The sequence below is a fragment of the Papio anubis genome, chromosome 1 (assembly GCF_008728515.1).
Source record: "Papio anubis isolate 15944 chromosome 1, Panubis1.0, whole genome shotgun sequence".
Lineage (NCBI taxonomy): Eukaryota > Metazoa > Chordata > Mammalia > Primates > Cercopithecidae > Papio > Papio anubis.
The window spans coordinates 179,058,817-179,072,394 of record NC_044976.1 but is presented as its reverse complement, the minus strand read 5'-3'; the positions used below and the strand labels follow the sequence as shown (position 1 = coordinate 179,072,394).

The window sequence follows — 13,578 nt, the reverse complement described above, 5'->3', positions numbered from 1 at the left end:
GAGACCTGGATTTGCCAGTTTCTAACAGTGAAATTTCTAACCTTGCTTGTATATGTTGTTACAGGAGCTTTATTGCAGAAATGACCATTTATATCAAGCAGCTGGGCAGAAGTAAGTGTTACTGTTACCCAATATTCCAAGTCTTTGTATAGAGAAGGAATCTTCACATTTAAGTCTTGAGCCACATATACAGAAACTGTATTATTGAAAGAGCACATGATATAAGATAGCATCTAGGGTATATTTTACAATATTAGTAATTATAAATTAGAGGCAAAGTCTCCCAGTTTGCATGTGAAAACAGACCGTGTTAGTGTAGTATTTCAAAGGTAAGACACAGTGAGATGATTAGGAGTCTGCCAGCGTCAAAGAATTTTAAACTTTTTTTTTTGAAACGGAGTCTTGCTCTGTCGCCCAGGCTAGAGTGCAGTGGTGTGATCTCGGTTCACTGCAAGCTCCGCCTCCCGGGTTCACCCCATTCTCCTGCCTCAGCCTCCCCAGTAGCTGGTACTACAGGTGCCAGTCACCACGCCCACCTAATTATTTTGTATTTTTTAGTAGGGACAGGGTTTCGTCATGTTAGCCAGATGGTCTCGATCTCCTGACCTTGTGATCCGCCCGCCTCAGCCTCCCAAAGTGCTGGGATTACAGGGGTGAGCCACTGCGCCTGGCCTTAAAACATTTTTTCATTTTTATATATAAAATGAGTTATTTTGAGTGGATGGGTAATACTAAGGGAGAGACGATAAAGGCAGGCTAACTTATGTCAGCTCACTTATCAAGGTTAATTTGGCTAGTTAGGCAGAAAGATATCTTTGTACCCTTTTGCTTTATATTCATCTCTCCTAAAGCTGAATGATACTGGAGGAGAGGAAACTTTCTATTAATATTTTCTTTAAGGATATGAGTAACTTAGCTTTAGTTTAATGCTGAAGTCAGCAAACTATATCCCTCTGGCCAAATCCAACTTACTGCCTGTTTTTATAAGAACTGTTTTATTGTGTAACATAGCTACACTCATATTTTAGACTTCACAGGTCACACATTGTTATTTTCATTTTATTTTTACAAATCCTGAAAAACGTAAAGCCATTCCCAGACCTGTGGTTTGTCAAACTCTATTGTCAGTAACTGCTTTCACACATTAAAGGCAGAGTTGAGTAGTTGTGACAAGAGACTATATGGCCTGCAAAGCCTAAAATATTTATTATTTGACCCTTTGTGGAAAAAGTTTCCCAAATCCTGGTCTAGTTAACCACTCTGGACCCAATTACTTTTACTGGTTTATTTTTTACTCTTTGTCTTTTCAAACTATGTTTTCTTCCCCTATTTTAATGCCCGATGATCTTAACAGTGACAACTTTGTTGAAATAGGTTATTTGCTTTCATAATATTGATTTGTATGAGTCCTAGTATCAGCCCGTAACCAAAACAGTTGGTTATTTAGTTGCTAAGCTGTTGGGCAATTTCTTTTGTTTAGCTAGAACCCATGGCATACACTGTATTTGAGAGTTCTTGTGTACGTAAACCCATAGTTTCTTGTGATGTTTCTTCACTTAGGTGATTTCTTTCTGATAATCCTGACCTTACATTACAGGGATTTTTGCACGAGAACATGGATCAAATAAGAAACTGGCAGCACAGTCCTGTGCCCTGTCACTTGTCAGACAACTCTACCATCTTGGAGTGGTTGAAGCTTACTCCGGACTTACAAAGAAGAAGGAAGGAGAGACAGTGAGTCTTTAGATTTAATAGACTTGTGAGATAGCGTAAGATTCAATTTAGCTCTTGTTTAGTATTTGGCTAAAGAAGTTTAATTTCAAGGAATCTTACCTCAGGGAATGAAAATGGTCCTGCTAATCATCTCTGTGTCTGGCATAATGTTCATAATAGGCAGTGAGCAAATAACCATTGAAGTAGTTCTTGCACTAAAGGGAACTGACTGTTGGTTTAGGAATATTGTAGACTTAGTGTTGACTGTATAGTCTTAGCCCCATTGTAGTAGATTTGAGTAGTGTTGTTACGTGTGATCCTTTTTCCGTAGGTGGAGCCTTACAAAGTAAACCTCTCTCAAGATTTAGAGCATCAACTGCAAAACATCATTCAAGAGCTAAACCTTGAGATTTTGCCCCCGGTAAGCATAAAGCTATTTAGTTCACATTTGCGTAAAACACTCAGTAGACAAGCAAGTCATATTTTTTTTTCTTATTTTTTAATAGCCTGAAGATCCTTCTGTGCCAGTTGCACTCAACATTGGCAAATTGGCTCACTTTGAACCATCTCAGCGACAAAACCAAGTGGGTGTGGTTCCTTGGTCACCTCCACAATCCAACTGGAATCCTTGGACTAGTAGCAACATTGATGAGGGGCCTCTGGCTTTTGTGAGTGCAATATTGTTTTTGAGATGAGACTCTTGTGTTTTACTCTTGACTATACTTCATTAGTATGTCTAGGTAAAAAATGGATTTATTTTGAAGCCGAATTACATGCTTTGTTTGACCATGTTGGCTTTTTGTTTTACAGGCTACTCCAGAGCAAATAAGCATGGACCTCAAGAATGAATTGATGTACCAGTTGGAACAGGATCATGATTTGCAAGCAGTAAGTCTGAATTATTTAGACATGTAGTGCCCAGAGCTTCAGAACATTCTAGGTTTGGGTAAAAAGTCAAAGAATAATACATTTTGCCCTTTTTAGGAGGGCACATCAAAAGATATGTACCAAACTGCTTAATCCTAGTTACCCCAGAAGTTAGTTGCTGTGAGTTGAGGGCCTGGGAGATAATTTCACTTCTTAATGTAATTTAATAAAAGTGGAGAGATTCAGGGCAGTAACTCCTTTTGTTGTTGGGTTTTTTGTTGTTGTTTGTCTTTGTGTTTTCCAAATAAAAAATTAAAATGTTAGAAGGAGTGCATGTGCGATGTTCAGGGACAATGAGAAAATTTAGTTTTTGGACAACACCAAAAGATACATTCTTCAGAAGTTTAGTGGAAAGAAGCAGTTCTATTAGAGAAATTTTTGGGGGGAAAAAAAAAACATTTTATCACTAAGCCAATGGAAATCTAAAAAAGAGATGGAAGTTTGGTTTTTTTGTTTGTTTGTTTTCTCGAGACAAAGTCTCACTCAGTTGCCCAGGCTGGAGTACAGTGGCATGATCTCGACTCACTGTACCCTCCGCCTCCTGGGTTCAAGCCGTTCTGCCTCAGCCTCCTGAGTAGGTGGGATTACAGGCGCGCGCCACCACAGCTGGCTAATTTTTGTATTTTTAGTAGAGATGGGGTTTCACCATGTTGGCAAGACTGGTCTCGAACTCCTGACCTCATGATCCTCAGCCTCCCAAAGTGCTGGGATTACAGGCGTGAGCCACTGCTCCCGACCTCTAGAGATGGAAGTTTTTTGAAGGATCAAGACAGTTGCTTCTAATGTGTTGGTAGAAATTTGACTAAAGTGTGACTTTTCTAATGCAGATCTTGCAGGAGAGAGAGTTACTGCCTGTGAAGAAATTTGAAAGTGAGATTCTGGAAGCAATCAGTCAAAATTCAGTTGTCATTATTAGAGGTGCTACTGGGTGTGGGAAAACCACACAGGTTCCCCAGTTCATTCTAGATGACTTTATCCAGAATGACCGAGCAGCAGAGTGTAACATTGTAGTAACTCAGGTAAGTAGTAGACCAACCATGAAATACCAGACTATTTCTAATTCTTTCTTTAACTACTTTTTGTGATTGTATAAGGTTGTGAGAGTTAGTGAAATTAAATTTAAAAAAAAAAAAACAACAAACCATAAAAAGAACTTAAGTCTTTTTCTAATCTCTAGTATGCTACACTAGTAAGCAGAACTGGACTATGAGGGATTCTTTTTATCTGGGCTAAAGGGAGTCTCTGGGCCTAGAATCAGACTGTCAAGATTAAGAATTCTTTGTCCTAATGTTCATCCAAATCTTTATCATCTCTGTCTTACCACCTTGATATTGAATAAAAACCGGTAAAACAGGTAATAGTTAACTTACGCCGTGTTCTATTTTAAGCAGTAGCTTTTAAGAAAAAACTCAATCGAAGTTCGTAATGACCCTAAGATGTAAGTACTATTTCACATAGTATTTGTCTTTCAGTAAATTAAGTCACAAAGAAGGTAAAATGCCCACGGTTAATACAGAAAGAGGTAGAACTAGGATTAAAAAACCAAGCAATCTGCCTTTTAGGCTTCTTCCTTTTAACTAACACTATAATACCTTACCAGCAATGAGCAGTGCCTGCGAGTTTGTCCCAGTACTTAGGGAAGAACTGATTAGCTGTTCTCAGGTTAAAGCAGTTCCGTTGGTCTACCCTGTGCTTCAGGCACTTGGTGGGAGAGCATTGCAAATAGCCAGGTACTACCTCTCAGGTAGGCTTACATCCTGACTTAGAAATTTTTTTTTTCCCCCAGTGGGTTAATGTTGCTTAATCTGGGAAACATAATCAATTTTCAGAGGAGAGTTACGAACTTTGAAATAACAAAAAGTGTGCATGTTCATTTACATTTGCATGTATAAAGCATATATCTGAAGCTTTTTAACATTTCTGAAATTCAGATGCATTTTTATAATGTATGTTTTATATGAGAATTGGGTTTTCACCTGAAAAAAATTGCTGAAGGAATCTCGTTGCATCCTAAGGCTTATGATATCTTAGCCTTGAAAAAAATATGATAAATTCACATTTTTCTGGGAAAGGATTCCTAGCTTGCTTGTTCACAAAATTTTCTTTGATTTCCCGACTCACCCCTAAAACTGGCTATGGATTTTTTGGCTTACAGTGAAGGCCTGAGCCCCAGATATCATCACACTCCAATAAAAATTCTTATTCTTAATTCTTAATTCATCTTTCAAGAAGAACATTGTTCAAGAGTGTGCAATTTTACAGAAGGGAAGCCTTGAGCTCAGCTCTGCTCTGCTCTTACCTGCCTGTCCCCTCTCCTACCACTATCCATTTCTAATCTCAAAAGCAGTTCCAGCATATAGCAGAAAGAAGTGCAGAATTTAACAGGCGAGCTGAAGACAGGCGTCTCAAGTTGTCTGCATGTCATAAATAGAGTAAAAATTCCTGCCCAAGTGAGAAGTGCTTTGTCTCACTGTCTTTTAAAATGTTCAGTGGCATGGAAATGTATTAGCAAACCTGTGTCTTCTGATTTGGGGTGAATTACTGTCATATTGCATCTACATTCTGTGACTTACGTTTTTGTCCTCGTGTTTGTCCCAAAGTCCGTCTCATACCTCTGAACTGTAACAAGTCTTGAAAATTTTAAAAACCTATATTGTGTCCTAATATGTACGTAGTTCGAAAGTCTCAACTAAACATTTATAGTTCAGCCATGAAGGTACGGTAGGTCTAAGATTTAGTTTAAGCACATTCAGATTCATCAGCACCTACCTATAATATGAAAAGTAGGCCTGAGCGTGCTGATTGGTTATTACAGAATACAGTTTTTTATTTTTGTTTTTAATATACTGTACTGTTGGCACAGTCTGAGATAGCAGTAGTTATTTTTGCAGTAATACCGCTGTTGAATCATTTTTCTCTTATCTTACACTTGTAGCCGTCTATAGGAAACCACATGAAGTCATCAGTTAAGTATTAGAAAGTTTTTTTGTTCCTGATTTTAAGTGTATTATCTCAGTTCACAGAGCACAAGTTTAGAGTTATGGACTGGAGTATAACAATGAGTAGCTCAAACCATGACATCAGCCTTAGTGTAAATTCTCAACCAAACTCACTGAATTCTCTCCTTCAGGCTATCCGTGCTCAAGCCACTTAAAACCTGTGGGCTATATGCAGAAAATTTTAAGTAGGAAATAGTTATCTTCTACCTTTAAAGTTGTTTGAAAGAGACGAATTTTAATTGTAGGATATAAATCAAGCATATTAAATTAATGTGATTTTATCGATCCTGTACTTACTGCATAGTACCATCATTTCAGGATGTGAGCTGTTCTTTATACAAAATAAACTCAGAACCTTAGAAGATAGAGGTGATGAAGCCTGATACATTTTGTAGTATCTAGTGCATTAGGAATCTTGACATTTTGTGGCAGCTTAGTCACATTACTGTGTATTTAACGCTCAGATGTGAAAAAGAGCACAGTTGGGACCTTTTAGAACTTCAGTTCTGAAAGATGGAAGAAATTGCTGCAGTTGTGGGTAAATGGCAAGAGGTGTACATCAAAGGTATGGATTCTAGAATACTACAAAATAACAATTTGGGAGATATCTCCAACCTCTTGTGGTATAGAAAGTGTTACCCAGTACCTGGTACATAGAAATTTCAGTGAGTGCTTAGTACGTATTATTAGCACTACTTCAGTTAAACCAGTCAGAAGTGTGAGGAAGAGGTTAGCACTTGGAATTACCTACTACTATGGCTGGACTCCAGGCAAGAGTAGTAAAATTCTAAAGAGAAAATGAGATAAGCAGATACATGCAATGAAAATTAAAAGAAAAGCACATATCTGGAGGACAGTTGGAACTATTCTTCCAACTTTCTGTTGCAAAAATACCTTTTGCTTTCATCAGTGGTACTGTCTAACTAGTCTCACTTTTGTCAGTTCCTGTTTTTAGCATATTTAGTAATCCAAGTGTAACATAGTTAAAATAATAAAAGGTAAAGTAATTGGAAAAAGGATTATATTGGGAGTAAAAAAATTTGAAGTTTTAAGTCATTTATGTGTCCTTAGGCAAAATCACCTCTGAGCTTGTGTTTTTAATCTACTAGAGTGCAGCAGGAAAAGATTTTACTAGTATTCTGAAGCATAAATAAGGCATATGCCACCCTGGTTTTTACTGTTATATTACACAAATATGATTTCTAGATGTCTCTGTGTTCTTGATTCTTATTTATATTTGAGGAATATAGAATATGTGTATATTCTTATAATAGAAGTGGCCCTGCAGGTATAGATAAAACTTGTTTTACCTATGAGCTGTGCCTTGTATTTATTCACTGGCAGAATATATAAAATAATTATTGAAGCACAGAAGATCATGGGAAAAGCAATAGATTATTTAAGGGATGAGAGCATCTTCATATGCTGTAAGGTGGCATGCAGTCTGAGAAGTGTTTAAATATTCATTGATACTCTCAGGTTAAGCATTGTCATCCCACAAAAAATGCCTGTCCTGTGAATATTTCTAATGAGCTAAGAATTAATAATTAGAATTTTTTTATTGCTTTTTGTGTACTACAAGAGTAATACATACACCTTGGGGAAATTTTAAGAATAGAATAATTTTTTAAAAATCCAAAACCCAGGCCAGGCTTGGTGACTCACACCTGTAATTACAGCACTTTGAGAGTTCAAGAAAGTTGGATTATTTGAGTGCAGGAGTTTAAGACCAGCCTGGGCAACATGGCGAAATTCCATCTCTACAAAAAATACAAAAATTAATTAGGCGTGATGGCTCCCCACTGTAGTCCCAAGTACTTTGGAGGCTGAGGTGGGAGGATTGCTTGAACCTGGGAGTAATTTTTTGTTTCTTGAGAGACAGGGTCTTACTCTGTTGGGATTGCAGGGACACACCATCATTGCTTACTGCAACCTCAAACTCCTGGGTGGAGCAACCCGCCAGCCTCAGACTCTGGAGTAGCTGGGACTAGAGGCCTCTGTCACCAGACCTAGCTGATGTTTATTTTTGTAAAGATGGTGTCTCACCGTGTTGCCCAGGCTGGTCTTGAACTCATTGCCTCCAGCATTCCTCCTGCCTTGGCCTCCCAAAATGTTGGAATTCACTGGCTAGCTACTGCACCAGGGTTAAAGATGGTTTCTGATATTTTCATATGTATGCTGGGATGAACATACTTGTATACTCTTTGATTAATTGGATTAAATTCCTAGACATAGAATTGTTGGGTCAGAGGGTATGCGTATTTTAACTTTTAAGCATTTTGCCACACTCCCCTCAAGAAAAATTACAGATTTCTAGTCAAATCAACGAGAGATGAAAAATTTCTCTTTTTAATATGTATTTTAAAAGTTTTTTGTTTAAGTCAAGGGCTGTTGAGGAAACTGGAAGTTGGTAAATCAGAGAAGCATACAAAATACGGGAAAGAGATTGCGGGGTCATTTATTTCTTTGGTGTTGGAATAGTTGTCTTGAAATTAATGTTCTAGTCATACTTACAAATTTAGCAAAAAGTGCTTCTGATCATGGTTTACAGGCACTTCTTGTAACTAGTAATATGTGGTAATACAGGCACCTCCTGTACTAGTATTTAAAACCTCTGTCGTGGCTTCCTTGGGATTTAAGATGTTTGTGTTTTGTGGCTAGTTAAGAACTAAAATAGATAACTGCTTGAGAAACGGGCCATCTCCTGCGCATATTCAGTTTAGGAGTAATCTGGAAACCACAAGGATTGTAGACTTGAAAATAACCCCAAGGTGGCAAAGCCATCTCTGAGAACCAGTAGCCTGTGAACACAACACCTCAGAAGAGTCAAATATCCTAATATTTTAAGTCTTTCTGGAAGCCAGCTGTTAATGGAAGTGTTAGAAAAGAAAAAAAGAAGAAAAACTATAGGAAAGACAGTAGTAGAAAAGGGGGATGATAGGTTGTAGAATGCAAGCAACTTTTTGAAAGTACGTAGAAAACTTGGTGGTTACATTTTATACCTTTAGTGAAATATCATTTTCACATTCCTTGACTCAAGTATGTAGGACTCTTGATGGAAAGATACAGAGCTCATACTTTCATGTAACACTATTTTTCAGGGTAACTGAGGTGCAGAGCACCGTGTATCTCATTTTGTTCTCACTAAATCTCTGGATGAAAGTGCGTATATTTGATGTGTTGATATTTAAACAGCTGATCTGACTTACAGGAGTTGAACCTTCAGAACTTCGGTAATTTCTATGAAATATAGAGAAATTCAAGAAAATGGTGAAATAGCTGGAAAAATCCTTACCCATTGCTAAATAAGATTATTGAAAGGATTGTTTAGTACAAAGAAGATAGTGATCGGTAAAAGCTACCAAAATTCTACACAGTGTGTTCAACAAAGTAGCTTTCATTCTTCTATCTTTATGAGCAGGATAAATATGAGCCCAGTGATAGTATACTTTTACATGTTACTAGCCTCATACCCGAATTAACTCTTGTATTAGGAGAATAGAAATTAAAATCATGTTTTGTATTAAATATTACATCAGCCTCTGGTTTCCTAGTCATGTCCTAACATGAGATATCAAATAGGTACTTAAGTAAGTATGAAACTCAGAAAAAGTTTTCTCAAACAAGGAACTGAAATCTAGCCTGTCATCAGGAACTTTTAGACAGAATCAAACCCAAGGCAACTTAAAAGCATGCAGTATATAAATCTTCATGTACCTCTGTAGCTGTACATTAGGCATGTCCTCATAGTATCCACCAAGTAAAGATTGTTTTTGTACTTAGAAGACATGGAACACTTCAGAAGAGTTTTCATAAAAAGGTCCAACACTTAATCTATAGCATTCCGCTTAGAGTTTTGCAGATTGATTGTTGGAAATAGCAATACACAGTCAGTTTTTCCTGCTGTGTAAGCTCATCAAAAACAGTGATTTCAGTTTCCTATCTCTAGCACCTTCTCTGGCACCTGATGCAAAAGTGCATTGAATGTTTGTTTGCTGAGTTAATAACTGAGCAGAAGGTTGTCACAGTACGTATGGCCAAGAAGGCAATTGTTCACCTTCCTGATTCCCATAGGTCTCAGTTAAATAATTTTCTAAAACTGTGTTTTTAGTGTGGCAGTCAGTTACAAAAACAAACCCCCCTATGTATGCTGTGCCCTGTTACTGGAAAATCACTTTGAATACTATTTAAGAGTTGGAGACAATGACAAATTGTAGAATCATTTTATATACAAAATGAAAAACAACATTTAAGTTAGTCTGCCATAGAATCAAATAGTATTTTTTGTACATTTTATTGTTTCTGTTAATTATTCAGCTGGATTACTACAATAATCCAAAAATGCTAATAAGTGTATCTAACTTTGTAGTTGTTAAGTCGCTTTACTTTTTTTCTGTCTCAGCCCAGAAGAATCAGTGCAGTTTCTGTGGCAGAGCGAGTTGCATTTGAAAGAGGAGAAGAGCCTGGAAAAAGCTGTGGCTACAGTGTTCGATTTGAGTCTATACTTCCTCGTCCTCATGCCAGTATAATGTTTTGTACTGTAGGTCAGTAATGTATTTTGATCTTTCATTTGAGGTCCATATTGTGGTGTTAGTGAAGAAAACTTGATAGCAGAACAGAATGACTGGAAAGAAATAATGAGCCAGTCTCAGATTTCTCGTTTAAATAAAACTTGGCAGTTTTTTCCTTCGTGGAAAGTATGATATACCCATTAGATCTTGTAGCTTAGAGAAAATGAAATCCTAAAATCATTGAAAACTATATTTCATAGTACATTATCACTTTTTAATAGTTTAAGTGTAAATGTGATTGTTTTCTAAAATGATGCTGGGGTATCCTAGTTGAAATATAATTGTTCAGAGATTTGCTTCTTTGAACTTTTCTATAGTTTGTTGCTTGTTTTTCTTTTCAAGGTGTACTCCTAAGAAAATTAGAAGCAGGCATTCGAGGAATCAGTCATGTAATTGTAGATGAAATACATGAAAGAGACATTAATGTAAGTAACTTGAGAGGTACAATAAGGTACTAATTTTGCTATTTCTAACAGAAATCAGTAAAATGTCTTTGCTTTGTTTTCCATTTCCCCCGTTTTTATCATTATCAAAACCATGAACTTCAATCACTAAGATGTTGAAAATCCTTTTTTAGCGAGATTCTTCAATCTTTTTTTTTTTTTTTTTTTTTTACCCGTATTAAACTTTACACAAAGCATTCTGGAGGTGAAGACCTATATCGTAAAGTATAACTGCAGTAATAGCTGGCATAATTCAGCAATTGAACTAATGATTTATGACTAAATAGCTGATGGAATTTTTATGATTCATTTTTCCTTGAATTGGAAGTTTATGATAGACTTTATAATGGTTTGTTTTTTTTGTTTTTTTTTTTTTTTTTTTTTTGAGACAGATTCTCACTCTGTCACCCAGGCTGGAGTGCAGTGGCACGATCTCGGCTCACAGCAACCTCCGCCTCCCACATTCAGGCAATTCTGTCTCAGCCTCCTGAGTAGCTGGGACACCATGCCTGATCGTGTATTTTCAGTAGAGACAGGGTTTCATCATGATGGTCAGGCTGGTATCGAACTCCTGACCTCAGGTGATCCACCTGCCTTAGCCTCCCAAAATGCTGGGATTACAGGCATGAGCCATTGTGCCTAGCCTATAATTAAGAGTCTTTTTAGATGCTTTCAGCTCTGATCTTTTCAGATGTTAATGAGAATCATGCCAAAATTAGGAAGAAACTAGAATTTATTTCCAACCCCTCTTTTGGTCCTTGGCAAAACCTGTGTAAAATCAACTTGCTATGCAATTAAGTGATATAAAACAATATCCAAGCCAAGTAGTATAGTGTCTTTCAAAGATTTCAGTGCATGGGCAGCATGCTTATATAAACTGTCAACTGTGACTCAAAGCATTTCTTCTTTTTTTTTTTTCTTCTCCCATCCCCCATCCTGAAGTTACCCAGGGGCTATCAGCCGTAAGTTCAGTCAGTCATTAGCAAACACAAGACATAACTTCAGAGTTTCTAAGTATTTTAGGAGTTATATACCAGGAAAGGGGGTCAAAGACCAAATATATATTTCATAATATCACAAGTCATAAAATTGAATAGTACTCAGCAACAAAAAGAAATAAAGTACTGATTCATCATCCATCAGTATAGATAAATTTTAAAACATTATTCTAAAAGAAAGAAGCTAGAGACAAGAATACTTACCATATAATTTTATGCATATGAAATTTTAGAAAAAAGCAAATCTGGTCTGTGGTGACAAATCAGTAGTGTCCAGGGATTGGGAATTTCCCAATTTCAAGCATAACAGTCAAAAAAATTTAACTGTTATGCTTGAAATGTGACATTATTTGATGTACTTTTTATTTAATAAAATTTAAAATAAGGTCAATAAAAGGATTTGGATTTTAGATCTTATGATAGATAATCTGTAACACATAATTTTTTTTTTTTTTTTTTTTTTTGAGGCGGAGTCTCACCCTTATTACCCAGGCTAGAGTGCAATGGTGCGATCTCGGCTCGCTGCAACCTCTGCCTCCCAGGTTTAAGCGATTCTCCTTGCCTCAGCCTCTGAAGTAGCTGGGATTACAGGTGCCTGCCACCAGGCCTGGCTAATTTTTTGTATTTTTAGTAGAGATAGGATTTCACCATGTTGGCCAGGCTGGTCTCAAACTCCTAACCTCAGGTGATCCACCCTCCTGGCCTCAAAGCATTTCTTAAAAATTTCTCCTCTCACTTTTTTATCTGTTGTTGTTAAACATCTTGAGTTTTGGCAAAACTAAGCTAAAGCAAATAGATGGGTTAATGTAGCTGTGTTCTTAGGGTTTAAATTATTCCAAACACTGGAATAATGTCATGGATTATCCTTGGTATTTTTGTAAAACAGTAAGTGGTTTTGGTCAGCTTAAAAGACTTAGGATGTAAGTAAGTCTGGGCCAGGCACGGTGACTCACGCCTGTAATCCTAGCACTTTGGGAGGCTGAGGTGAATGGGTCTCTCGAGGTCTGTGTACTATTCACAGTGAAACCTTGTCCGGTCCAGTCCTGTCCAGTTTGGTCTGGTCTTGACCAGTCTTGTCTGGTTTGGTCCGGTCTTGTCTTGGAGTTTCCCTCTTCTGCACAGGCTAGAGTAAAGTTGCTGCATCTCAGCTCACTGCAACCTCCACCCCCGAGTTCAAGCAGTTCTGCCTCAGCCTACAAGTAGCTGGATTGTAGGCGCCCACCACCACACCTGGCTAATTTTTGAATTTTTAGTAGAGACAGGGTTTCACCATGTCCAAGCTGGACTTGAACTGACCTCAGGTGATCCGCCTACCTCAGCCTCCCAAAGTGCTGGGATTTACAGGTGTGAGCCACCGTGCCCCACCTGCAGAAGCTTTTCACATTCTCTTTCAAGAATCTTACCTAGTTCTGTCACCTGACATAGAACACCCAAGTGCACTTACATGCCAATTACTACAAATAATAGAATTTAACAATATGGCTGGATAAAAGGTTAATATACCAAAGGCAGTTGCATTTTTTATACTTACACAAATAGCTAGAATAAAACTTAAAGAAAAATATCAGTGCAGTAGTCAAAGTTTTCAGTACCTAAGAATAAACAACAAAAACATGCAAGATCTCTACAAGAAAAATAAGTTTTATTACAGAACACTGAAAAAGAAAAGACCATGTTTATATATAGAAGGATTTAATAGCATATCAGTTATTTTCAAGTTGATTCACGTTTTGAATGCAATTCTAATTAAAATCCCAGCAGGGTTTTCCATATAACTTGATGAGGTGATTATAAATACTTAAAAAGATAGATTTATGGCCCCAAATAGCCAGTACTTCTAAAGAAGAGCAGAATGGAGAATCTTTCCTTCCAGATAACAAGACTTGTTTTGAAGCTAAAGTAATCGAGACAGTGAGGTACATGAGTT

The 13,578-nt window shown here is 37.2% G+C and overlaps 1 protein-coding gene across 3 annotated transcripts in view; it reads left to right on the top strand.

The window, feature by feature from the left end:
* Nucleotides 1-13,578, top strand: part of DHX9 (DExH-box helicase 9) — a 48,578-nt gene that overhangs the window by 18,489 nt on the left and 16,511 nt on the right. For all 3 annotated transcript variants that reach the window (XM_009191967.4, XM_017951501.3, XM_021929709.2), the window contains 8 exons: nucleotides 65-111; nucleotides 1,598-1,734; nucleotides 2,045-2,134; nucleotides 2,220-2,381; nucleotides 2,524-2,601; nucleotides 3,468-3,659; nucleotides 10,042-10,183; nucleotides 10,553-10,635. In XM_009191967.4, the coding sequence (XP_009190231.2) occupies nucleotides 65-111; nucleotides 1,598-1,734; nucleotides 2,045-2,134; nucleotides 2,220-2,381; nucleotides 2,524-2,601; nucleotides 3,468-3,659; nucleotides 10,042-10,183; nucleotides 10,553-10,635 (931 nt within the window). The remainder of the gene's footprint in view (nucleotides 1-64; nucleotides 112-1,597; nucleotides 1,735-2,044; nucleotides 2,135-2,219; nucleotides 2,382-2,523; nucleotides 2,602-3,467; nucleotides 3,660-10,041; nucleotides 10,184-10,552; nucleotides 10,636-13,578) is intronic.